Source organism: Strix aluco, chromosome 13, assembly GCF_031877795.1.
Source record: "Strix aluco isolate bStrAlu1 chromosome 13, bStrAlu1.hap1, whole genome shotgun sequence".
NCBI classification, from domain to species: Eukaryota; Metazoa; Chordata; class Aves; order Strigiformes; family Strigidae; genus Strix; species Strix aluco.
The window spans coordinates 16,997,549-17,024,472 of NC_133943.1; the positions used below are offsets into that span (position 1 = coordinate 16,997,549).

General features: G+C 38.0%; 1 protein-coding gene across 2 annotated transcripts in view; it reads right to left on the reverse strand.

Moving 5' to 3' along the window:
• The window catches only part of SLIT3 (slit guidance ligand 3), a 528,498-nt gene that overhangs the window by 107,559 nt on the left and 394,015 nt on the right, over positions 1 to 26,924 (reverse strand). For both annotated transcript variants that reach the window (XM_074838539.1, XM_074838540.1), the window contains exons 15-18: positions 18,506 to 18,656; positions 17,208 to 17,282; positions 7,943 to 8,086; positions 5,011 to 5,154 (exon numbers count right to left, since the gene is read on the reverse strand). In XM_074838539.1, coding sequence (XP_074694640.1) covers positions 5,011 to 5,154; positions 7,943 to 8,086; positions 17,208 to 17,282; positions 18,506 to 18,656 — 514 coding nt within the window. The remainder of the gene's footprint in view (positions 1 to 5,010; positions 5,155 to 7,942; positions 8,087 to 17,207; positions 17,283 to 18,505; positions 18,657 to 26,924) is intronic.

A 26,924-nucleotide genomic window follows, 5' to 3' on the forward strand; every position in this document is an offset into this window, starting at 1 on the left:
AAAGTTTAGCACCGCTAGCCCTTAGCACAGACCTCCATGTACCACTCCCTGTGTGTACAGTCACGCTGGCTTAGCGTGCTGTTCCTTGCCCCAGTATGCTCAGGCTTCCCACTTGTCTGTGTTACAGCTCCTACAAACCAGTGCCAGGTGGGAGCCACTGGCAACCTGAACTTGGGTTTCCTACTGAAATAGTAAGGATAGCACTCTGTATGTACATATACACATATATAAAGCAGCACTGTCAGCTTGAGCCACTTCTTATGAAGCTTTCTAAGGGCAGCATATCTGTAGTGAAAAGCATCTGCTCTACTGCCTCGTGAACTTTGTGAGGTCTGCATCAGATCTTGCTACAGCTCCCAAAATATCTTTCAAATACGGTTGCAATCTAACTGCAGTACTGTGGTGCACAGTACCCAAAGCATCCACTTGACAGCCTCTCTGAGAGGGATGGAATCTTAACGTAGCTCGGGTTAGCAGTGTTTAAGAAAGGAAAGCCCTATCCATCCCGTTGTCAAGCCATGAAAACATAGATGTATAGAAATTTCTCAGTGGAACACCTGTAACATAGATAGTCAGTATAGAAAACTAATTTCTATTTCTTAATAGGTTGTGATCCTTTGAGTGAAAGGAATGTAAGGTGACAGTTATTTTAAAGCAATCATCTTTCTAAGAGAACTAGAATTAGTGCTGAGAATCTTGGAAAAAAATTTTCTCTGGAGTCTTGTACTGAAACACCTATCGTAATTTGTGTGTAGGCTTTTTTATGATTAAACTTCAGATGAAGGAAAGAGGCTAATATCCCTGCTAAGAAAAGAAGGCTGAGTATCTTATGTACAGAGACAGGGAGAATCGATAGCCTCAGTCTGAGGTTGCCTCATCAAAATAAAATGAGCTGTCAGAGCCCCATGTATGGAAAATGAAGTTTTTAAACTAACACATCATATGTGAATATATCCGAGAGTTATTATTTTGGTAGTACAGAAAAAAAGATGATAATGAAATTTCTCTAAAGCATAGCATATCTTAAAACCAAAAAATTTTAAGGCCTTAAAGAAACAGCCACTTCAAATACAGGTGTAGTAGCTTGAAGACCTTGTGAGTCTTCACTTGCAACCTACTTTTAAAACCTAAACATGTAGCCAAAATCACACTAGGTTTTCAGCCAAGCAATTCCTTCAGAAAACAATAGTGCTGAAGACAAAAACATATGGCACAGTTGAGGTGTGGCAGCAAGAAAACAAACCCAAACCAGTTCCTAAATTATATAGGTTCTAGGCCAACATCACATACCCACAATATGATTTACAGCTGCTCTTTGCTTTGTAAAAAAGCATACTTCAATCACTGCGCTAGCCTGGAGCTCTGGGCGTGTAATTACACGGGGATCTAGCACAGACTATTGTACATTGTGTAGAGGGAGAACTGGGGGTGGAGAAAACTCAGCATAATGTTCAATAATGAAAATACTCAGCCTACTTCATGCTGACTAGGATTCAAAGGCAAGGCTAACTTGCTGTATAATATGAGAAAACAAACAGGTTACATAGGAGCTTTCAGACAGAACGTGAAGAAAAGCACTGAAAGCATTACTCTAATTCTAGTTACTTTCCTTCTGAATTGTTTTCCATTTTCTTTAATCCATAATGGGACCACATGCAGGATGCCTTGTATATTTTCCATACTGACATTCTTTGGCATGAACAGAGTGTTCAAAGCTCCAATGCTAAGTGAACCAATGCTTCAAAGGCCATTTGTTCCACTGATGGAAAAGGGTGAGATCATATTCACAGAACAACTTCCATGAAACAAATCCTTAGAATGAAATAACCCACAATTGGAAACAAACAGCAGGTGTATATAACCAGGTTTCTAGAAAACCAGCAGCTCTGAATGTAAAGAAAATTTTGCACACCTAGAGAGCATCCTACCAGAACATATCAAAAACTTTCAGAAACATTCAAATGTTCGATCTACAAAATGGTCCCATCAAAATAGTAATTATCCCTTTCTACAGAGAGAAGGTTGCTTTGACTTAATGCATTACTGCTCACTAGCTGAGCAGCAGTAACTATCCACAAATCCTCATTTTCTTCTTGACCTAAAATTCATTAAATCCTTGAATTAGAATTTGTATTATGTTTTTCATAGGAACTAAGAAACAAGTAAGGTGATACATATAAAATTAATAAATAAACAAATTACTGCTTCAAAATTCATATAACTCTGGGTAAAAAAGGACAAATTTATCTTGTCATGCATTACACACATTCTCCTGCCACTTTAGCAACATCTAAATTTTGCCCTTTGTCCAACTGTGGAGCAGTGATTTTTTGCTTTAATGTGGTATGAAGTTCATAGACGTCCCTACATACATGCTCTTTCCATTGCAAAACTGTGATGCAACTTTTGGGAAAAAAGTAAGATCGAGGCTCTCTATAAAGTATCACGTGGGACAAGAGATTCCCTAATTCACTTGAAAAGCAATTGAAAGCCTGGAAAGGCCAATTATTTGCAAAAGCTTTATTTTGAAATCTGTCTATTCAAGTGGATCTCTCAAATCACAAACAGTAATGTTGGGCAGACAAATTGTTATAAAAATTCATAATTACTAATCAGAGTTCCTACACATAAGATAGTGATTTAACCACTCAAACAGAAATGAAGCAATCAAGGTTTTAGCAAAGATATCACACTAACATTAAATTCAGAAGTGTTTACTCAAGGACCTTGACATATTTTTAAAATCAAGGGGGAACAGAAGTCTTGAGGAATAAAATATGCATATCCTACTACAAGTGTCTCTTAAAAATTGCAAAGAAGCCATAGAATATTAACTATTTAAATGGATTCTAGTGACCTGTTAGAAAAACATGTTGAAACGCATCTGGATGTTGTTGAAATTAGGTTAAAAATACATCCCGGAATTCAGGTTAAGTTTATACTAGAGTAGTTGCATGTTATTCTGATGAACCAGTTATCATTCTGGCATTAGCTCCATGCAGCTATTATAATAATAATTCATGGAAAACCAGTTCTGCTTGCAAATATGCCCACTTGAAACACATGACTGAATTCTCTGTATGCAGAACTGCAAGCACACTTCAAATTAGGATGCTACAGTACCTAGTTTGACTAGCAACAAATAAAAAACTACTATTATTTTACCAATAACTTACAAAATAGATGTTGTTCTATTGAAAACCATTAGTCAGGACATTATCTTCAGATCCGTCCATGTTTTGAAAATATCAGTGAGGCTGACTCACAAAGAGTAATAACAAAAGGAGCAATAATTTTTTAGTGCTGTAAATACGCCAAGATAAAAATGGAAACGTTAAACTTTGTATGAATTTGCGTCTCACATTAATAGATGCAAAAATAAGTCATTACAATACCCGATTAACTCACAAAGTGTGGGCTGAACAGGAAAAGCAGTCATACTATCTATCTTCTGTAGTGTTGTCATCTAATATATCCACCTACAAGTGAGCACGGTTAGGAAATGAACAAATCTGAATTTTGCATTTATATGTGAAATATCACTATGGCCTTAAACCGATGTCTAAAGAAGTCAAAAGCACATCTTCTCCTGTCTGTAGATCAAGCACAGAGTGAAAAGGTGTCAAAGAACAAACTTTTTCATCAAGACACAGCTTGAAACCTGCCATGCCCAACATGATCATAAGTCAGTGCCAAAGCAATGCATTGTAATTAGCAGCAGCTTTAATTGTTGTTGCTAGAAATTGTCATAATCTTTATCCACAGATGAAAAAAGAAGAAAATGGGCTATCTTTTAACAAAACATGACAAAGATGCTTCTATGCAAACAAGGTAGGGACTTTATAGACTGATTCAGAGAGTCACAGCTATTATGGGATGCGCAGAAGGAAGCGCAGAGACAGCTGGGTGAGGAGCGGGCAGGCACTCTGCTTGCAGCACAGTGAGAATGAGCCTTCAGCAGGTACCACTCGCTTTGACCAGCGACTCGAAAACAGTCAATAAAAATAATCTGGTTCTGTTTCTCTCTTTGTCCATCAATTTCAAGAAGGCTTTTTGGACTACAGAAAGTAAATGGAAGAAAAGTCTGGGTTCTTTATGATGCATGGAACTAATGCCAAAATGATAACTGATTTGCTGGTGAAAAGTCAGAACAACAAAATGGAAGAATAAAACAGCTGAGATGCAACACTTCTTTCTTCCCCCAAACATGATGGAGAATGCATTCAAAACCTGAAATGCAATAGCACCAATAGTTTATTTTGACTGGACAGTTAGGTTGTATTTTCAGGGCAGTGTGAAGGGAAATAAGCAGACAACTCCCATTAACAGCAACATCAGGGTCCCCATTCACAGCTGGAAACAAAGAACAGACTTTCTTTCTACATTTATCAGTCTGTACTTTATTAAAATGGACCCACTACAAAAAGCATGTAAACATATTTAAGAAGCAAGGGAAATACTTCAAAGAAGGATTAAAAATGTAAGAGAATTACCAGAAAACCTTAGGTTGCGATTTTCAAATTCACATTCAGTATTTTGCCCTCTTACACTCTTCTGAAAATCTAAGCATTAGCTAGTAGATTTTTTCTGATATTAAACTAATTTAACTGGAATCCAAGAAAGCTGTTCTTACAAAACTAGACTCTACTGAAAGTAAAGCAGCTTCAGGGAGCTGAAGTGTATGATAAGCTTTGTACTTCTGAAGCTGCAGAGACTGTTTTACACGAACTTGTACTGTGCACTGCACTAGGCTATGACACAGCAAAACAGTCATCCTGCCTGAGGCTGGCAACCTCAAAGTTTTTTCAGCCACTCCAGCTGAAGCAATTCAAATGTTTTTCTAAATCCTCCAAACCTGAGATTTCAGTAGGATGGGGTTTTCTTTCCCTAAATGAGGTTTTCCATATGTAAACAATAATTAGTTTGATTTTAAAACTCAAATGTTGTCTTAAAAGGAAAGCACAGAGTAACAGCATTGTGACACGTTTGTACCATAAAAAGATAACTTACATTGTAGACAAAGAGACTAATGTGCTGAAGGCTCCAGGGGTGATAGTGCTGATGTGATTGTCATACAGAGAAAGAAGCCTCACTGAACTCAGTCCAGCAAAGGTGTCATTGTTTATACAGCTGATAGAATTGCTCCTCAGCATCCTGCAAGGATTAAAACAGGGAATTAGGAACTACTGGGATGGGGTATAATTTCAGGATAGGAGGTCCTTTATCTAGAGCATCAACAAATGCTTTGGCAACCACTGTACTCTATTTTTATTGATTGCTGAAGTACAACACAGCTATGTGTAAACATCCGACTTTAAACCACATTTCTTCCACACAACATTAGAAGCTGATGGGAGCTCCACATTTGAAAATAGTATGCAATCAAAATTATGACTAGTGGCAAACTTGAAATGAAAACTAAAGTCTTAATTTAGTAAATGTCTGAGAGTAAGTGAAGATGTATTTCAGAGATCACTTGAGAAAGACTGCCAGAAATGTGTGACAATAGCAATACTAACTGCATTACTTCTACTCCTATCATGGATGTTTTTTGTAATTCACACTGCAAAAGTATGGAAGGAAACAGCATCCTCAGCAGAAATCAAGGAATAGCTTAGATTTCCAGACCTAACACAAGCTCTGAAACGTCATTATAATCATTAATTGACAAGACAGAAAGCAGTAACCATTCAATAAAATGGTCTTTGCTCAGTGCTTGTACTGGATGAATCAGTGCTGCGTTTTGGAAAATACATCTCTCGGAGTTGTTATGGTAACAATGAACTCGATGATAAAGCCCAATTAATCTGAAAGACTGTAGTATCTTGTTTCACTCCATAGCAAAAAAGGCTCATGTGTATTTGTAACACTGCATGCCCATCAACATCTGGGTCTGTAAACATCACTACACAGTTGTGATATTCCTACTTAGGTGAAAAATTATTTAGTAATTAAAGCATACTAGCAAAAATACACAAAATATATGCAGCTCATGCTGCTGTTCCAGTGAACTGATCCTCCAAATTGAGGAGGGTTAATTCCTTGGTATCACATTCAAGCAGTGAACAATGAAAATTCATACTCTCTTAGAATTCTGGATTTAAATCTCAGGTTGGTATCCACCAGTTGGGTGTTTAGATGCTACATCAATAGATACTTGAAAAACACCGACGAGAAATTAGATATGGCTGGGAAGAAATCCACAGTGTCATTTCAAACACTCAGTGTTTAAGACCTGAACATTACACTGGTTTTGCATTACTATTCTCTACGTACAGTTACCATCACAGGCACTATGGTCTCAAGTTTTGACATTGCAACTGGGGTGAAACTGTGCCAGAAAAGAGTCACAAGGCACAGAGACACACACCTTACACGTGGATTACTAAACTGCCTGAAAAGTCAGGTCAAGACCACAAGCTCTAGAACGAATAGGGTAGTAAATAAGAGAAATAAGGCCCTTAGCGGCCTAGTAGCAGTAGGAAACATTTTCTCAATTCTGTATGCAAAGTATCAGGCAGTAGTACTGCAAGATGGGATCACTGAATTTGGATGCCAATATATCTTGCACAGCGATTTATTACACTTCAGACTACATACAGTCTTCTAAAAACTGGACCATGACCCTGTCCAATGTGGCCTCTCTGTAAAAGACAATGATTTTAATGCTCAAAGAAAGTCAATTAAAGGATAGAAATATATGTCCCTCAAGCCAAAACTTTTGGGTTTGTATTATGGTTCACCATGTACTGTGTGCCCTCCTTCCTGAAGGAAAACGTATATTTACAGATCCTCATATCATGCTGTGTATATTTAGACTGCTTTATCAGCTAGGGGGAAATATAGGTCAGGTCAGCAGGATAGCTTGAATGTTAAGCATCTTTTTATTAAAAAATGCTGAATTTTGTTTAGGAGCACTGCCACAGGCTGCTTTACAGTATAAAAATTAATTTAGTATCTATGGACAGTATTTTCAAATCCCTTAGTAAAGTGCATACATTAAATTAAAGAACAGATGGCTGTAACCACAAAAAAAAAATGTTAAAGGAACAGCAAAAGATAAGTTCCCTATTCATTATTACAGGTCATAATTCTTGAAGTGAAACCTGGATTTCTTTTTACACTTGAGGAAGGATTGAAGTAATTGTACCGTGATACTTTGCACCGTAAGAAGTATTTGCTGCTAATGAATAAATTGCAGATTTTAAATTGAACTTTAATTCATAGTTTATTTACTGACAGCATCCACCTAGTCAAGTGCTTTCTTTCTACAGCAGGGAAGACTATGCAAGAGAGGTATTTTTCATGTACAGTTCATACATATCATCTAGCATGAATCTTTGCTGTCACCAGAAGCCTAGTCCCTTACTGCTTCTCAGGATGGTGAACGGGGTGGACTAGACACCATCTGAAATCATCTGTGATCCTTCTTCCAATATAACTTTTAACATGAAAATAAATTAGTGTTAGGTACTATGAGTTTATGTATAAGTGTTAGTTCTCAGAAATAAATTACAAAGGTTGTTTAAGCACAAAAGTAATACCAAACTGATTTCTTATGCGTTTGTGTTCTACTTCTCCTTCACACTCTCACCAACCACAACCACATTAATAGTATACCCACACATACTTTGTATGGTACTTGGTGTGGGCAAGAGAGCATGCTGTGGCTAGTTCAAAGCCATGCCTGTGCTCGTGGGCTACTACATGTGCAGAGCGAGTGGCCAGCTACCTTCTGTCAGCAGGACCTGTAACAGTTTGGCTTCTGTTTTTTCACAGAAATAGCAGATAAATCTCAAACCTACCCAGGACTGGAAATATACTGAAGACTTCATGACAGGGATGGAAGACCCTGTAACAGGTTTTTTAGCAGGCATTGCTGAACTTAAGCACTCCCACTCAACTTACAGAGGAACAGAGAAACACAGGTCTTTGCACTTACAATGTCTTTAGCCCCGTAAGGCCTCTAAACATTCGTCCATGAACTGATTCCAGTTGATTCTCTGTCAGAATCAGCTCCTGCACTCCTGAAGCTCCGTCAAATGTGCCTTCTCGGATCTCCTTGATCTTATTGTTGCTTAGATTTCTGGAAGGACACAACCAGTCACAAAACCAAAATTATTAGTGTTTTATTCCAAACATACGTCATCACACTGGAAGGAAGAAGATCAGAAGAATATGTGTCTTTTAGTGGTTATCTAGAGAGACATTCAGCAAGGAGAGCATACAGAAGTTCAAAAGTATACCTACTGTACTTACAAATAGTTCCCCTTCACTCATCAAAACCACAACTATACCAGATGTATTAAGAGTATTTAAATTAACAGAATCACCAGCTCTTACACCTCATGTTCTTCTTGCTTGTAAGGGTTTCAGGGGTACAATAAGTGGGGTTTTCTAACATCTGATTTATGTCCATGAAGTTATGGACCATGCTTGGGACTGGGTGCTCACCTGGCAAGAATCAGTTAATGCTACTACGATTGAAATAGGTACCACACATTGAAATATGGACCACTTTCATTTAGTGTACCAGGACCTTTATTCTTTTTAAACTCAACACTGGACTAACATACAGAACTGTGTGACTGCATATCTGATACAAATTTTAATATGTGTACTCATGAACTCCCAGGCACATAAATTTAACACCACCACTCGAAATGAGTATCACTTAATTCTCATTTCACAGCTACTGCAATATACAGCATTATTTTCTAAATATTTACTCTGCCTATACAGTCTCTAGATGTTTGCTTATAGATCAACATTGGAAAACTTCAATCTACAAAGTCAAATGAAGTTCTGATGAAATGCAAAATTAATCTTTTGAATATTTCATATTTGTAAAAAAACAGTGAATAGAAAACTTCTGAATGATAAAATGCCATTAGAGATGCATAAAAATAAATGGCATTTAATTATTTAAAACATTTCTATAAAAGGCCTTAAGCACATTAAAACATTGGGCCTCAGTCCTTCAGTCATGTCCTGTACAGATTTTGGTGAATAAACCTATTTGTCTAGGTTTAACACAGGAAACACTAGTCTTTGTTTTACTGTCTCCAAGAAAAAAGAGAAAGTAAAAGATATGCTCTTACTCCCAAGAAGATGCCAAATTCTAACACTATTACTCATACTGAATAGCACATTATTCCAGAAATGATCCCAGTACACACGCAGCATGAGTAATAGTTTCAAAATCCAATTCCAGGTGATATAAAACAAATGACAAGGTATCAGATTAACACCTGGGCTACTCTGCTCAGAAGAACAGGCAATCTTGTTGGGATAAAAGTTGACAGAAGACATGGCAACAGGACAGCTTGGCCTCAGATAGAAATAATGTGGGTCTTGCTCTTTGCAGAAGTCATCACTTAATAAAAAAAAAAAAAAAAAGTTGAGTCTTGGAGATACGTTTCATGTGGGAAACTTGAGTATGCTGGTTTATGTCTGCTGAACAACTGTCAGATAGTGGACCCTACAGCATGTGGCCCATCACCTCTTGTACATTCTGTGATGAGAAAGAATAGGAGTATGCCAGCAATCAGCCAAAAATAACACAAAAACATACAGAAATACTTACATGCAGATTTTGCTTTCCAGAAATTTAGTGCTTTGTGCTAACTAACACTCACATGAGGAGTTTATGTTCAGTGTCAAAGCAAGTCAAGGAAGGATATTCTGACATATGCATTTAATTTTGGGGCTCAGCTATTTCTCTAGTGGAAATGTTTATAGCTCAGCATCTCTTTTGAATGCTGGCATAAATAAATGCTCCCAGTGATCCCTCTCCTGGTAAAGACCATGCCACGATGCATATTTGCACAAAAATAAATGAATAAATAAGTAAATATTTGTGGTGGGAAGGGAGCGTGAGTTACTATAATGCACAAAAACTTTGACTTTCAATTCACAGATTGCAAACTGACCTACACTTGTAGTTAAAAAGTTTTGTTAGTTTTTACCACCTAAAAGATAGTCACATATATGAAAACATGGGTGCAATTTTAACAGATGATTAGATACTCAAGGCGAAAAAGAGCACATACTGGAGAAAAAGGCTGGACATACTTTGCAAAGGAATTGGCACCTTTATACAATCCAAATCATCTGAATTTTAATTGCTGCCAAAGAACTTCTGTAGATAACTTCTTCACTCATTTGAGTTAATAATGTCTAATGATTTCAACAACACAAAGTTATCCAAAAATATGCTAGCAGTTTCAGAAGAAGCCAATTATATATACCTTTCCCACAAAAAAGATCTAAAAATCCAAGATTAAATGCTATGGTGAAATCAAAGTTACAAGGCAGAGAAAAGACAAGCTTTACAATAATAAATAGGTAAAGACGACACTGCCCTGCAATTCTGCTTAGAGTACTGTCAAAGCAGATGTTGTGCTAACCTGGATTTCTTTATTTGTCTTCCTGAACTAAAGCGTCCCGTATAAGAATGCAACAAAAAAAATGTAGATGACAGCACTCATTCACTAAAAAAAATAAATAAATGTATCCTCCTTAAAGTCTGGCCTACTAGAATAATAAACATGAGAAATTACATACTTTTCAGTCTACCAGCAAAAATAATCAGTGGATACAAACCCTGAAAAATGAAAGCAGTGAAGCTTTTGTCTGCTCTGCAACTCGGGAGAGCTCCACTCCACCCTTCCCAGCACTATAAGAATCTTTCATATATGATCATAGAACTTAACAAGGAATATTTTTTTAATCAGAATAAAACTTCTGACAGACTTTACAGCAAACTCTCATTACAAACAAGCCCCATTCTCTTGCGACACTAAGCTTCTATAAGGAATTCTTCTTGAAATACTGGAAGACAGTGGAAAAGAAAATGAGTCTTAGGTATTTTAGGTATATTTCCCAAGATACCTATGCCCTCTGGGAACCTATAGTCAACCTGGTCACTCAAGAAAGGTTACTGTTTCCATAAGGACTCCCTGATTAACGCTGGTGATAACATTTAATCCTATTTCCAGAGTTTTATTTTGGGCAAGAGGTCAAAAGAAATTTTCGGAAAGCCTGGGTTTACTTTATGTGGGGCTGTAAATAGGAAATTAACAGATCTAAGAAGCTATCAAGGTGACATTGTTCACACAGCTCACTTTTCAGTCAGATTTTATTTACTTTATGGCTACAGTTTATAGTATTATTATTTCTGTTGATCTTATAACTTCAACACAGAACAAGCTGGATTCTATTCAGACTTAGCAGAACCATTCCTCCTGCTGTACCTGCTGGGCCAGTTTTACCATTCCAGCACGCTATCCATCGCTGTCTTACCGACGCTCCTTCCCACAAGAACCACCACCAGAGCGCAGTCCAAATGCAAAAGCTCTGCTTGGTCTCACTTGAACCCTGTAGCTTTATCATACAAACAGCCTGTTCTGTGTGGGGGTTTCCCTAGAATATTTCTGTCGATGATGTGTTTGGAATTTTTAAGTATATGTTAGGAGGAAAATCCCAATGCCGTTGCATTCTTCTGGAGGATGCTGAGAAGGTTTTACAGCTTCTGGCTAGCTTTTAAGTGAGTTGTTCTCAGAAGCAGGATGGCATTTAAAGTCTTAAACACTACGAACAGTGAAGTACACCCAGTGACATTCCTACATTCATTCAGCAGAGCAGACTGATGGCCTCACTGGAAAAAAAGACAGGCACATTATGAGCCCAAATGCTATGTACCACAACACTCTCTACAATATAATTTCCAGAAAACAAAGTCTGCTTCTGTATAACAAGTGACAGATGACTGCAACCTCAATTGCCATGGCAAAATTTAAGCTTAGGGGAAAGAACAGCAGGTAACAGCTGTTTCCAAGGACACAAACTACTTTTACCTCCCCAAGAAACTTGAGATTCTGTTTTTGAAACTGACTTATAGTCTGCCAGCTTTATCATGATTCAATTTTATTTTGCATGTAAAATGTGTTAAATCCTGGGCTGACACTCCATACAAGTTAATGTTGGAGAAATATTTACAGACAAATTAAACCTCCAAAGGCAATTATATACTAGAGATGGGGTTGGCAGTACCAGCTATTGCCAAGACACCCTGACACTTCCTATTATAAAACCATATTTTATGTTCACTTTGTAACTTTGGCAAGATTTAACAGAATGAACTTTTAGATATCCCTTTCAGGTTTTGAGGTAAATATTTTTTATTGTTCTTGTTCTCCGAGAAAAAAGGTCAGTCCCCTTTCTCCTCAGTAGTATATGGCAGTTCACCTTTTTATTTTTAATGTGAGCTCATTGACAATTTTTTCTCTGCAGAAACAGCTGCTGGGATCTCAGTGGGAATGGCCAGTCCCACTGATTTCTCACAGGTACCAGGGAGTGGGCAGGCTCTGGAGCTGACATCTGGGAGCTGCAGCCTCTCCCTACAGGTCAGCATCCCATTTCAGCATGCAAGTGGATCTCCATGTTTCCATTGAGTTAGGTACCAAGGGGGTTTTGGAGCTTGAACCTGTCAGAAGACCCCTCCAGGCTCCCACTGCCATGGGAGTCCCCAAGCACTGGAGGGTTTTTTCACTGATTAATAACTTGAGACAGTCTCAGGGAGTCATATGGGGTCCCCAGTGCTTGCTTCATGCTGAATTTGGTAGCTACTGCGAGCAAAGAACTGCTCCTTTCCACAAAAGTCATAACCTTACCTCTGCGAATGGTAGTGTTGCCTCTCACCCCCGCCTGATGCAAGATCTTGCTGTGCTGAGTGAGAAGGTCTCCCACTGGCAACACACTCCTCTGTGAAAGACAGAAGCTTCCAGCTCCCAGGGCTGGAGGGCAGCAGGTCCTGGAGCCTTTCTTTCTCACAGGGATAGGATACCCCCAAAAACCCAAGTCATGGAGCTGCTCCCACTCTCACGGAGCTCAGAAATGCACCCTTGTATTTCTCCTGCACTTCAAGCAGATTCACATTGCTCTTTTCTAAGCACCCTGAAAAATACTAGCAACACAGTTCTTGGAGCCCGAAGTCACTGTAATGTGACTTTGACTTTCAGAGACAGGTCATCCCTTTACACTGGCAAGATCAGGTGAGGTAATATGGTAAGAATGCAATGAAAGCAACACAGAGTTCAGGGCATTTTGCAAAACCCACTGGAGAACCCAGTAAATTACTTCTGGACCAGGTTAGATCTGTCTACAGGAATCTACATCAATGCTTTTATTCTACTGTAAAAAGCATTAAACATAAAGATGGATTAAAATTTAGGTTATGGAAATAGCATTATGTATAGGGGATTTTGCAGCTAATTATTGAAGTTGATGTTTTTTTTTAAAAAAGGGCATATGCAGACATGTTAACCTTTTAAAAACCAGTAGGGTAATCTTAATTTAATTCCTAAATAAAATGAGGCATAACTTTGCGTTATGGATCTGTGACCTTTAAATTTCTATATCAAGAATTCAATTTTGGTTTGCATTAAAATGTATTAAATCCTGAGCTGACCCATCATACAATAAGATTCATCTTAGGAGGACTATTTACAGACAAATTACAGCCCAAAAGCTAATTATATACTAGAGGTGGAGTTGGCAGTACCACCTATTGCATAGGACACTTTCCTTTTTTTTTTTTTTTTATATTCACTTCATAACATTGGCAAGATTTAAAAGAATGTATGGTCAGATGTCCTTTTCATGTTTAGAAGTAGATACTTTTTAGTTTTATTTTTCTTTTTTTTTTCAAACAGAAGGAAGGTCACCTATTCCAGGAAATAAAGCTAACCAAAACACCATTTTTCTCATACCTCAAAACTCTGATAATCTTTTTGTTACAAGCTCAAAGTACTCAAATAAATTCTGATTTCAAATTTGTTAATTGGTAACTACCATGTAGGTGTTTTATTCAAAGGATACATCTTCCCCATGAAAAGCTGTTAGGATTTGGCTGAATTCTTAGACTTTAACAAAGAGACTTAAGATTCCTGCCACAATCCAAGGAGACTGCAAGACATATTTTTTGGAAAATCTGAATTTTAGGAGCTAATTTTCCAGAGATTTTTTTCACTTCAGATTCTTCATCTTCCAATGTCTCTCAAGATGGTGAAGGACACTGAGCTACAGGCTGTGTGAAGTTTGGGACTGGGCACATGTCTCTATCCAAGTATCTATTGTACCAATCCCAAGCAGTATTAAGAAGTAACGTCCTTAGCTTGAGAGGGGGCCCCAGTGAGATCTGTGAAGGCTATAAAACCAGCTCAAGGCAATGAAGTGGAGTAACTGTGTGTGAGGGCTAGGAAGGGAGCCTCAGTGAGAAGAATAAGAGTTTTGTCAGTGGCTAGAGGGAGGTAGAGAGAAAAAGGACAGGACACTGGCCTTATGCTGAGGCAAAAGATGGTGAGAATAGAAATTACACTGAATCAGGAGATGAGGAACCTAGCAAGGGATTGGGACAAGAGTCCAACTAAAAATTGTTATGTGAATATATAATTAAAGACTATTTTCACATATACACACTAGAGCAACCCTAATATGTCAGTGCCAAATCTATGACTATTTCCCTTTGGAATCTTATTAGAAAACCCAAGAGACTGTGATACGCCACAACACACACAGAGACATGGACGACTGACAGAGCTTGAGTGACAAAAGAACAAATGTGAGTGTACGCCTAGAATGCAAGTAAAATCTGAGTCCTCTTTAAGGTCCAATTTACAGACCACCTCACAGCATTCATGTGATAAAACCAAAGCTACCCTTAAGCATAATGTAAGATGAGAAGGCACCAAGATGAAGCACTCGTGAAGAGGAAGGAAGAGCTAATCCTTCTATCTCTGGAATTATGCTGGAGCTTTACTATCCACAGTGGAACCATGATACTCTTAAAGTAGTTCATTTGCAAATTCCCTTGACACGGATCTGTCATTAGTCTTAAATTGAATGAAGGACAATCAGAGGGCAATCATTCAAATGATTCAGATATCCAGATTCCAGATATTCAGATTCATTTCAGAAGAAAGAGAGTTATAGTGATTAAATAAAGACAAAAAAGAAAATAAAAAGGTGGTTTAGGCTAATGGTCTGCCACTGCAAACCTCTGAACTGTTTTCTTAAGCCTAGGAAGCAATCCAATTTCCAGATTCCTCCACCTGCTGTTTTCCTTTAATACTTGAACAGACAAGGAATATGATGAGACAGAGTCAGTATTGCCAATCAAGTAACAGTAAAATTTCTTGTCCCTTATACACACTGATAAATGGGGGTTTGATCAATATTCTTCTTCCTTAACTTAATAGCAGCAGTAAGACTTAATGAAGAGCACACGCATCACATTCCTGCCACCCCTACGGAGCTGCTGCATTAGGACCAGCAGCAGCGGCAATCCCATCCACTGTTACTTCCCTACATTCCCCTTCTTGCATGAGGGAGATAGGCCTATTATTAGCAGAAAGACACTTAGTAAAGGCCAAATAATAACATAGAAAGAAAGCGGTGTTTTGTTTGCTTGTTTGTTTTTTCCTGGTAACCTCTTCCCTTCACAAAAATGGAACTAGGAGAATTAGAAAAAAGAAGTCTAATCTGGCTTTTTAAGGATCAAGCTACTGAGTAAGGTTATGGTTGAAATGTTGCTCCACTTATACTAAAAAACACCCATGTCAGAAAATCCCTTTATTCAAATTGAGATACTTCTTTACAACATCAGGTAGGAAAAAATAAATTAACTTAACTACAAAGATTACCTAAAGAGCAGTTTACTCCTTGGAGACTGCCACTAAAAATCCATATGAGAGACTCTTTTTATGAGGTGTAGGGCACAACTTCTTTTTTCCACCCATTTGAACTGCACCTGTACACCTCAGTTCTCATCACCTACCAAGAACAGAGCAGAAAGATTTTTTGCTTCACAGGAAACAAACTCTTAAAAAAACCCTATCATAACTGTTTTATGTCACATTTATGCATAACAATACAGCCCTGTCAAGGCACCCCTCCCACCTGAGTGATTGATGGGAACAGGAAGGACAGCATCATAACTTGCCTATGGTAAGTTTTAAATAAAATGAAAGAAATCATTCCAGCTATATCACCTCTCCATTTTTCAAATCCTAAATCCTGAAGGTTTGATGAGGACAGATGCTTTCCAATCTGTGTGTACTTTTATACACCATTTTTCATTCCCATTTACTATCTACTTACATAGACAACAGAGCACTTCAACAATGTCAACAACTTTTTCTAAATGCACCATACCTACAACTTACGGATCATTCATAAAATACAAGGCTAATGTATATTATTAATTCCCCAAGTCTGGTGGTCTGTACTTGCACAAATACAACGCCCACTCCCAAACCTACAGTGCTGCATCTGAAACTCTTGCAGAAATAAAACTGACGTAAGAATCTCACTACAGTTGTCTCCAAACAACCTGAGATCTTACATGGATTCAAAAGACTAGGAAGCTCCAGGCAGCAGAAACCACATGAAATGAATGCAGAACTAAAAGCCTGGTTGGTTGGTTTCCCTAAATTACCTTAACTCTAGCAATAAAATCTTACTAAAAGTAAACAGGTAGATGAGACATTAGCAATGGGGACATAGTGTTAAAACTTTAAATAACTTCAGAAAGATCCATTTAGAAGACTATCAGGAGGTATCTAACATATTATCCTCTTCCCAAAACACAGCTCTTATTAAATATATACATTGTACAGTGCCAGGACTCAGGTTGTTAACAGAATTATACAGATATATTTGAATGACTGATCTCTAAATTAGTTAACTGATTCTTCTCTCTAAAACAATAATGATCAGAAGAAGCTGCCATCATCTATATCTTGTAATATTATTTTCCTTTGACTAATTGAAACAATCACACTAATTGGAGTCGCACAATACACTCAAAAGACAACACCAAAATGCTAATAAACATTGTAGCCATCTCTAACAATAAGCATACTTCTGAATAAATTCTGGGATAGAATTCCTTTCAGTCACCATGAGTTGAAGACTTTCAGAAATATAGCCTAAAGAATAATGAACTGTCAGCCTAGGGATCTTCATCTGTCACTGTGGTTTAACTGGGCATTTCCATCTAACAGGCAACTCATTCAGTTTCCTTAAATTCACATTAAAAAAGTGATTTCTGACATGGCAGTACTAAACCATAAAAAAATCATACCCTCCTCCTTCCTATAATCCAAGGCAGCATGTATTCTAACAAGCAAGTGACTGAAACTTACATTTTTCTGAGGTTGGGCAATTTCTTGAAGAGTCCGATAGCTTCCAAAACAGAAATATCATTGTCATTCAAACGCCTGATAGGAACAAACAAAGAGACATTTAATACTTCACAGATGTCTATAGACATATCTCTGTGACATACAGGGCTGCCACACAGAGAACTATGACCTTTGTTAAGCAAGACACTATCTGCCATCTCTCCCAGAATCCTAGAGTAAAAAGAGTTTAGCTTTGAAGGGAAGGGAATATAGTAAAAGCTTAGGATGCCTTTAAGAGTGTAATGCCAAATGACAGTGTCAGAATGCCTTCTTCCAATGCACAGGGTAAGGGATTATTAACTTTAACCATTACACAGCCTTGTTTGCATGACTAAACCTCCCTCACGCATTCTGCTACAGAAGACATGCAACTGGAGCTGTGGTCCATGTAAACGGGAGGGATGTGATTTCAGGTCCTTTCCCATCAAATTCTACTGGTCTTCAAAATTAATGCAACGGCCATTGTCTTGGCAGGCTTGGGATCCAAAATTCTTTCTCTGATAACATGCTCCATCTTATTATGTAGAGCCTTTGATGTGTTTCTGGATGTCTCTCATATTTTTCTGTCTTGACTTCAGATCAACAACTTTTTATGGGAGTTTAAATAGAATACCTTAAGTACAATAAATAGAATACCAACACAAAAATAGAATTGTGTTTGAAGGGGCTACTAATATAACAAAAGAACCAGCTTCTTCAGTTACTAAGTCATAAACATGTTTTCTCATACTCTTTAGAAGTATATTATGTTTATAATTCTGAATAATCTCTAAAAGCAAATAAATTCCATAAAATCACTTATGGTTTAACAATGCATTAGTTTTAGTGACAGCCATTTGACCCAAGTAGCAGCCACTGCTGAGATGGAATGAGTTCCTGATCACATATTTAACTCAAAAGGGTTAATCAATTTCTTAAATAAAAATGACCAGCTGCAAAGACAAAGGACTCATAGGTAGAATGGAAAGGAACCATACAGCTTGGGCCCCATAACAGGTCAACACTTCAAGAAGACACACACACAGGCAGCACAGGGCCATGTGCGTGTGTCTTTCTCATTTCTCATCCCCACAGCTGGCATGAATGCTAAGGAAATAAGAGAGTTGTGGTGCTCCTTTGAAATACAATTAACTTCCCCTTTTTCACACAGGGATTAAAGTAGAAGGTGCCTTGAACTGGTCTGCATCCCTTTTACAGCCTTTAAAAATGAGGAAAACCAGCACGCCCTGCTGAGCACATCCTGGAGAGCCAGCACTTACAGATCAGTAGTATATTCAGGAAGGTGACTGGGTAATCGGGTGAGTTTTTGGTTAGAGCAGTCTACAATTGTTCCCTCGCAGCGACACTTCTCAGGACAGACAAGGTCCATGAAACACTTCCCGGTGAATTTACTTCTGTAATCCTCTGACCCTGCAATAAAAGGAAAATATATTCCAGTAAACAGTTCCTGATAACCGCAGCAATCAGAGATTTTATGGAATCTATTCTCAACACCACCTCCTGTCAGCTCCCAGCTCCTGCACACAATTGTAATACTTGGCAAAGATTTTTGTTCCGCAGTTTTTAAATTACTCCCAAGACTAGTCTCTGTTCTTTCACTCTTCCCTTGATAGATTAATTCCTTGTCTAACAAGCCTACCTGTTAAGGTATTTTTTGAAGCACATCTAATTAGCTGTTGGAGCCTGCTTCAAATGAGCTCCAGCTAAGTCGCTTTTCCCCATTTGGAACTTAGTCCAGCAACAAGGAAAAGGGATCTCATGAAAGCAGGAGCTATGTTGGTGCTATGTCAAATGACAAAGGATTTTTAAAGATGTCATAAAAAGCCCCAAATTTTCAGACCTCAGTTATTAAGGTTATTTTCGAGAGCAATCTTTTAAGAGAGAACCTTGTCAATTTTCCAACAATTAGATACCTTTATTAACTATGTTAAACAAACAGCAAAGTAATAGCAGTTTAAATCATTTTCATTTTAATTAAGGAACGGGTAGACCATACTTAGCGAGAAGCACTCCCTAATGCACCATTATACCATGATTGCCAGACCTCTTTGACTAGGTTTTTGACCCGTTCTAATGAAATGCTTTTCCAATTAGGCTCAGTGAACTAATCTGTCCTTTTCAGGTTTGGTTTTTCTCTTTTAATAACAGCAGGTTGGAAACTTGATCTCTGTGCTTCAAGGAACCAGGAGTATTAATAAATGTGGATGTAAGCAAAGTGTTGCCAAGATCCCGCCAGGCAATACCTGTGCACTCACTTCACATTTCATAACAGAAGCGCCAGAATTGTCTCAGGAACCTTGTGTAATGCCCAGTGATCAATAACCACCAAGAAGTATTTAAACTTCTCCAGAGTTTTAAAAGTCAATTGCAAGGCTTTCTCAGGAATGATCTGGGCAAGTTCAGTTTTTTAAGAACCTGAATAAAATAAAAACTTAAACCTAAGCTGAAATTTGTTTTTAGAGACTTGATGACATTCATCACCTGCTTCCCCTTTCCAGACTGATAAATACACTACTGCTCATTTTATGACTGCATACTATTTTCTGGAAGAAAAAAGAAGTCACCTAAACCCACTATTATTTTAATTTATGTTACACATTACCTCCACAGGGTGATGCAGTGAAAGCGAGCAATTCTACAGGCAATCTAACATTTTAATTCCAGACTTCGGTTAGTTTTGTAATTCCAAACTAGATTATGAGAAAAATCACATACAGCTTTGTACATTACCACTTCTGTGGTGCTAAATACTTTGCAGGTTATCATGCTTATTGTAAATTGTACAACTAAAGTGAGACTTTGCTACTGTTTTTTAGCTTGACAGCACAGCACTTAAAATATTAGTACCACCAGGCATTTTAAAGTATTAGAAAAATACAGCCTAAGCCTTTCCCCACACCACTATCATTTAAACCCTTATCCTTTCAAAAAACCACATCTGATTTCCAGTGCTAAAAATTCCAGGCTTGGTAGTCAGGCTAAAATGTCACGCAATGAGCATATTATGGTTTGATTACAAGAACATACAGCTATTCTTTCTTAGGTCTATGAAACAATACATTTGGTTGTTTGATTCCTTGGAAATAATGCCAAAGATGAACAGTTACCAGGACCAGAGTTTATTAAAACTGCTACAATTACAGTACACTTTGAAAAACCCATCAAAATTTTTCAGTGATCAGAAAGTGTCTTGGAAATCCCCAAATTAACTCTTGAAGGAGCATTTCTAATTTTCATTGTAAAAGCTTTCTTTGAAAGAATCATCACAAACATCATGAAGTTACACAGAGTAAAAATTTATTAAGTATAATTATTTTAGTCTACTGATGGATACAATATTCATTTTCCTGTAGGAAAAAAGAAGGATGGGAAAGTAAGTGGAATGCTTTATGAAGGAGACAAAGGGGTATATAACATTAGAGGGTGAATATCAGTTTTTGGTTTTCTCTCAAGCTTTCTGGCAAAGTAAATAAATATTTACAACATTTTGACTTGGCAGTCTCAGTCTCTTGATGACATACAACTTTCCACATTGCATCAGCTCTAAGAAGTTGATCTTGTCTGGGCATCAGTCCACTGCCTCCATGCTTGCAACAGGGGAAAGCCCTCTCAGCTCAGCAGGAGAGGAAGGGAGCAAACATCACCTTCATACTTTTCTTTCCTTCTCTCTTTTTTCCCCTTTTCCCTTTTTTCTTCTAAATGAGTTTAAATAAGAGTTACCCAGGTAAGCAGTAAGTCAAAAGTAATCAATAGCATGTATATGCTCAGGAAGCACTCAGTCATCCGTTAGACTGTGAGACAGCAGGAATCACCTGCCAAAGACTAGATAAAATTTACTATTTGACCTGAGCCTTGAGATCACTTGGACAGGTGGCTGCTCTATTAAGATATTCCCATCTGGGATACTAATGCAAAACTCAGCCATCTGCTTGCAGAACTATTTAAGTGTGTACATCCATTTCTGCACGCAGGGCTTTATCAGTGTACTACTGCGGGGCTCTGAGTACACATGACAGGATTCAGAAAGTACAATTAACTATAACAGGCACGTAGTACTTCTTACACGCTGTAAAATAACCTGTGGAAAGCCATGGAAAAGAGATGCAGGACAGGCACAGAAGAAACCCTTGGCTTCATTTCACTATTCCAGACCAGCCAGTTGGTCATTTCATTACACCTGAAAGCACGTGTGCACTGTAGCTGAGAACTCTGTGAAGCTTGGCTGAATGTAAAACGTGACCTGGGAATTTCTGGTAATCTCCAAAATTAAAAATAATTAAGTTTGCTGTAAAATGAGTAGCCAAGGCAACAGCAAGGCCTGTGTTTAACTGAGGGCAACTGTGTTTATCTGAATTGCTAGTTTGTCTGATAACATTTTCATTTCACAACCTATGTGACACCACTATCTTGTAGCAGGGTATTGCAATTCCTCAGTATCATAAAACAAATACACATGTCATTCTACAAAACATCAGGACTGAGATACAGAAGCACCACATTTCCAAGGGCTCAAAAATTTTAGATGCCTTTTTAATACCCATATAGAGAACTTAACAGAGACAAATACCTTTTTGTCCTATTCTTCTTTTTAAGCATTGCTTAGCAAACCTGATTTCAGTTTTTAAAACTCAGCTTTGCCCAAAGGACTTAAAAGGAGTGCTGGATGATCTGTTCTGGAAAAAATCAAGCTCTCTCAACTGGGGCTTGAATACTGATCTATTAATTTTAGAAAAGATGGATCCAGCTGCCTCAAATTTGGCACCAAAAATATGATCACAGAGATCACTTGGTCTAAAACTTGGGACAGAAAACCAGGAATCCTGACACTCACTTCTTCATGTAACCACTAGATCACAATTCCCATAGGTTTTCAGGAAAAAAAATGAGGCACATTGTTTGTCATAATTTCACATCACTAGTATTAATTCTTATCAGTAATTACAGATAAAATCTAAGCATCTCAGATGTCCTTCTTCTGATGGCTTTACAACAGATATGTAACAAATTTGCAAGATGAGACAGTATTTCCATATAAAAGAACTTCTGAATGAGGCTCTCAAAGTCCTTTATGAATAGGTGTAATTATATCTACTTTACATAGGAGGGAAGTTAGGCCAAAGTATGTTAAAGATTTTATCTAAGCTGTCAAAGCTAAAATGGCCCATTTGGGTACGCTGACTCAGCTTTGTGCTATGTAACTATTGGATAATAGTCTTTTCATACAGGCCATGTTACCCACGTCATTTCAAGAGATAAAAGATAATGGTCTGCAGACTTTTCTGAAGTTCTTTTGCAGTATACTTCTTCATCATGAAATGCCAGCATGTTAAGATTGCTCAGATCAGGCCCAAAGTTACATTAAGTAGCAGGCATCTTGTTACAGAAACGGCATCCAAAGTGTACCTCGGTTGGAAGGACTTGCTGGATGGCTCAAATAGAGAGATGTAGTTTATGTTATTTGTAAGGTAAGAAGACAAAAATTATTTTTCATCTTTGTAGGTATGGCTAGAATGACCCTTGAACCATATTAATCAACAGGATGCCTAACTTCTTCATTCTAAGAGCAATTAAACAGATTAATTACTTAGAAATGGTTATTCTGCATGCAAGCCCTCTGGAAAGTCTGTCGCAAACATCGCTAGGGCTCTCCCCGGCAGTGCCCGGGAGTCTGGTTAATCAACACGTTACCTTTTTCATTTTTCCTGTGAGAAAAGGGGAATCTCTCACCTTTTGATGCTTCTGAAAACAGCAGAAGTATCCCAGCATGCCATGCGGCAGGGAGTATGCAGCCTTCCATGGTGCTTGACAGAACCATGTTCAATTTGTATTGTTCTACCACATGGTTAGATCAAGCACAAAGGAAAACCCCATGAACAGCCAGAGTCAGAGTTAGGCAGCGCCAAAGAGAGAAGAGCGTTGAGAGGAAGCAGCATGGAGAAGCACAAGCTGAAGGTTCACGGAGAGCTGCTCTCCACTCCACCCATGCAAAAAGGTGCTGGATACAAGAGGTCATCCTTTACGCTACAACTGCAGGAACACCCTGGAGCACAATTGGGGTTAGTGGACAAGAACAGAGCCCAGGCGAATTCAGAGACAGAACTAATATGATAGAAAATACTACCAAAGGACTGCAAACAGCTCCTTCCAGGAAGGATGTGCAATTTCCACCACATATTCAATGCCCCGTCTACACTGCTCTTTATTAGCTACTTACTATCTCCTGGTGCTTCCTTTCAGTATAAATGCCATTTTGGTTTGCTCCATTTATTTAAATGCAATCTTAGAAATACCACAGCTCATATTAATAATAGTAGATTCTGAGGTGATGGCCAAGCTCTGGCATTAAATACTCCCCAAGCTCCCGCTTTGAGCCTGATTTCAGCTCCCAGTGGCCTTTCATGCTGCTGGCAATTATATTGACAATCTGTAATTACCACTGCTTCACTTTTTCTTTTTTTTTTTTTTAATTTCGACTGCACTTTACAGCAAGGTAGCACACACGTGATACTGCAGACATATTAAGGCAAACAGGAGTATTTTGTAACTCTGTTTCTGGCATAATATTTGTTGGGTGGAAGCATTTGCTGATGGAAGCATTCTCTCTTTCCGAAATCCTGTTTTATTTCAAAAACTTTACTTCTCATAACTTATTTCTGCAACTTTGACATATAAAGTAGGGCATTCAGTTTTGGCTTGACTGCTCCCACTGAAATAAAACTCCCATTGACTTTAATGTCTGCAGAGCTATGCCAGTGAAGAGTGTTTTTGAAATTCACATCTCAAATGTTCTTGCAGGCTTCATGAATGAGAGAGGAAGAGGCTGTCCTCTGCAACTGCTCAGAACATTTTGCTGGACTTCAGTGAAGGTCAGTGCTTGTGCTTTTAAAAAAAATATCACTTTTCTTAGTAAGGGGTTTGCATTGCCCAAAGAACAAAGTCAGCATCAAGCAGATTATTCATTGCCTACATGGAGAACAATGCAAGTACTTGAGCAGAGATGACAGATAATACAGCAAGGGGCTCTGCTTCACTATTTTGCTATGACCCAGCATTACTATGCAGAAAGCCAACACAAAATTACTTTGGAACTCCAGAAAATAAGTACAGTGTTAACTCAGTCACGTCATACTGTGGGTTTGCATACAGCAATGAAAGTAAGACAATTTGATTTACTGTCTATCATTACAAAGAAAGAAACTGAAGCAGCTTTTTAGGGGAACCTAACACAATAAACCTTCAATCCCCACAAGCTGCCATATTAGCCAGAGTCCTAACTGATACAAAAATTAGATTATTAATTTTCTTTTGTGACTCATGCAACACGGCACAAAGAGGCATTAATTTTCTTCCATGATTCATTCAAAGTATGCATAACTCTAGAATCCATACCTCATTTATTTAGAAATTATACCTATAACTAACATTCCTACCAATAATTTTGTATGGTTCTAGTGAGGAAGGATGCAGAGTTCCATATCCTTATTCCTACACTGGTTTAATAATGCAGCAATTCTGTCATGGGCTCTTTAAATAAATTCATCCACAGTACTCTGTTAAGCAATGAGAAATAATAGTTTGTATCTTCCAAAGACTTTTATATTATATACTGATTTCCAGTATTAAGTGCAGTATCTGTAATAAATCAGTAATTTCAGTGTCAATGAACTCTTTCAGTCCTACTGGAAACAAATGCAGTCAGAGCCCTGCAAACGTCTTCCTGAGAAACCCCTAGAGAATATTTTGAACAAGTCTCTATTCCTCTGCTGCACTAATTAAACACTGCTTACAATAACTGCCTAAGCTAATCATCAACTACAATGAACAAGAGGTACCAGCACACAAAGAAAAGTCTGCCAAAACCCTAATTTACGTCCCCAGAATACATGAGAGGCAAAATACTCCACAGGCACGTTCTGGCCTTTCTGCTTGTTGCAGACGATTGAAAAAATGTGCAGGAACATAGCCTCCTCCTCTCCACACCCACCACCCCCCCCCACCCCCCCCCCCCGACAAATAGAATAGAAAGAAACAGGAAAGCACAGTATTTTGTAAATTACATTTAAAAAAAAAAAATCCAAAAGCCTCTGGATATACATAAGATCATTCTGCATAAATGTTTGAAAAAAAAAGTTGAAAAAGGAGTTATCATATCTCCAGATATTTGCAAGTTTTCATTAAAAATGCTACCCTTTGGATATGCTCTACATCCAAGCAGCACTGTATGTCTTGTTCTTAGTGTTGATTCACCTCTGGTAATCCAAGATCTGTTTGTTTATCAGTCACTGAATCCACAAGTTTGCTAAGAATTTGTATATGGGACCCTATTTTTAACTGTCCCATCAAGCTGTAACACCTCAGGAGACTGCCGCAGTCTCAGAATAGTCAGATGAAAATTTATTGTCCAACTGCAGGCTCAAACATTCTTGCACTGGTTTTAGCTGACTAGCTCTCTTCATGCCAATGCCTCTTCAATTATCTTCTTTATCCTATTCAAGTGACCACTATACACACAAAAAAGTGCTAACTTTGCATCTCTGGAAGGTGCTGCTCAGCTTAATCTCAACACATGCAATGGCAATGTGAGAGAAGAGAACAAACTTTGTCCTGCCTTAGTTTTAGAGGTATCTGAGTTACAAGAGTAACCACTCAGCTTTCTGTCATAGCTAATGAAGACACCTACAAAGGACAACTCAGATCTCCAGTGAGGAATCTATATAGCTCTGTACTCTGCCTCCATGGGGAATCTAGGACAACTATGTTAATTGGATGCCTAAGTGATATGGATGCACCTGTGACTCACCATTCATTCTCCCTCTTTTCATTGCCTCTTTACTACAATTGCAAATAAGAATGTTGGCTGGTAACAAAGCAGTTCAGATGGGGGTTTTTTTGAAGACTAATTCAACTTAAAAATAAAATGAGGTACAGCCTTAGAACAAGCTTTTTGACTGGGACACATCAGTTGACTCTCTGTCAACCAGACCCACCTGCTCTATGTTAAACTTACGCTTCCTTGAGTAAAATGGTTTCCATTCTGCCTACTCTTCCCCTACTGCAGTGCAGGAAACCTTTGCCATAGTGTCCATCATGAGTTAGTGAAGGGTTAGAGTAACTGACACAAATATCAACATAAAGATCTGAATTGCTATCAAAGATTTACAGAAAAAGGGAGAGATATAATCAATATACAGTACAATCAAATTAGTTTTTCAGCAGGAACATTCCCACAGTACAAGGGAATTTAGCTCCATTACTATTAGTCATAGCAGTTGTGTTGCGTTCTCTAATGACTTCAACTTCAGAAAAATGTCATGCAAACCAAAGCTCAGATATACTCAGTTATGGTGTACGGTGAAGACTTCAGGTTCATAATTATGAATTCAGTCGAGGATTTAATCTGCAGGTGATTTGTTGCTGTTAAACAAACTTCCATTCAGACAGAATTATTCTTACACACAGCAAATGCATATCCTCGGTTTTGCTATATTCAGAGAGTTTCTGAAGGTACTTTTGCTGAGTCTTTCTGTCTTTCAGGGGGAAAAAAAAAGTAGAATACACAGCATTTAACTGAATAAAACCAAAACACAACACACAAAAAACCCCCACAGAAAGAAATCTGAATGCAGTTAATTTTCCAGTTGTCCAGATGATAGACAATCACTCCACTCAAACAAAAGC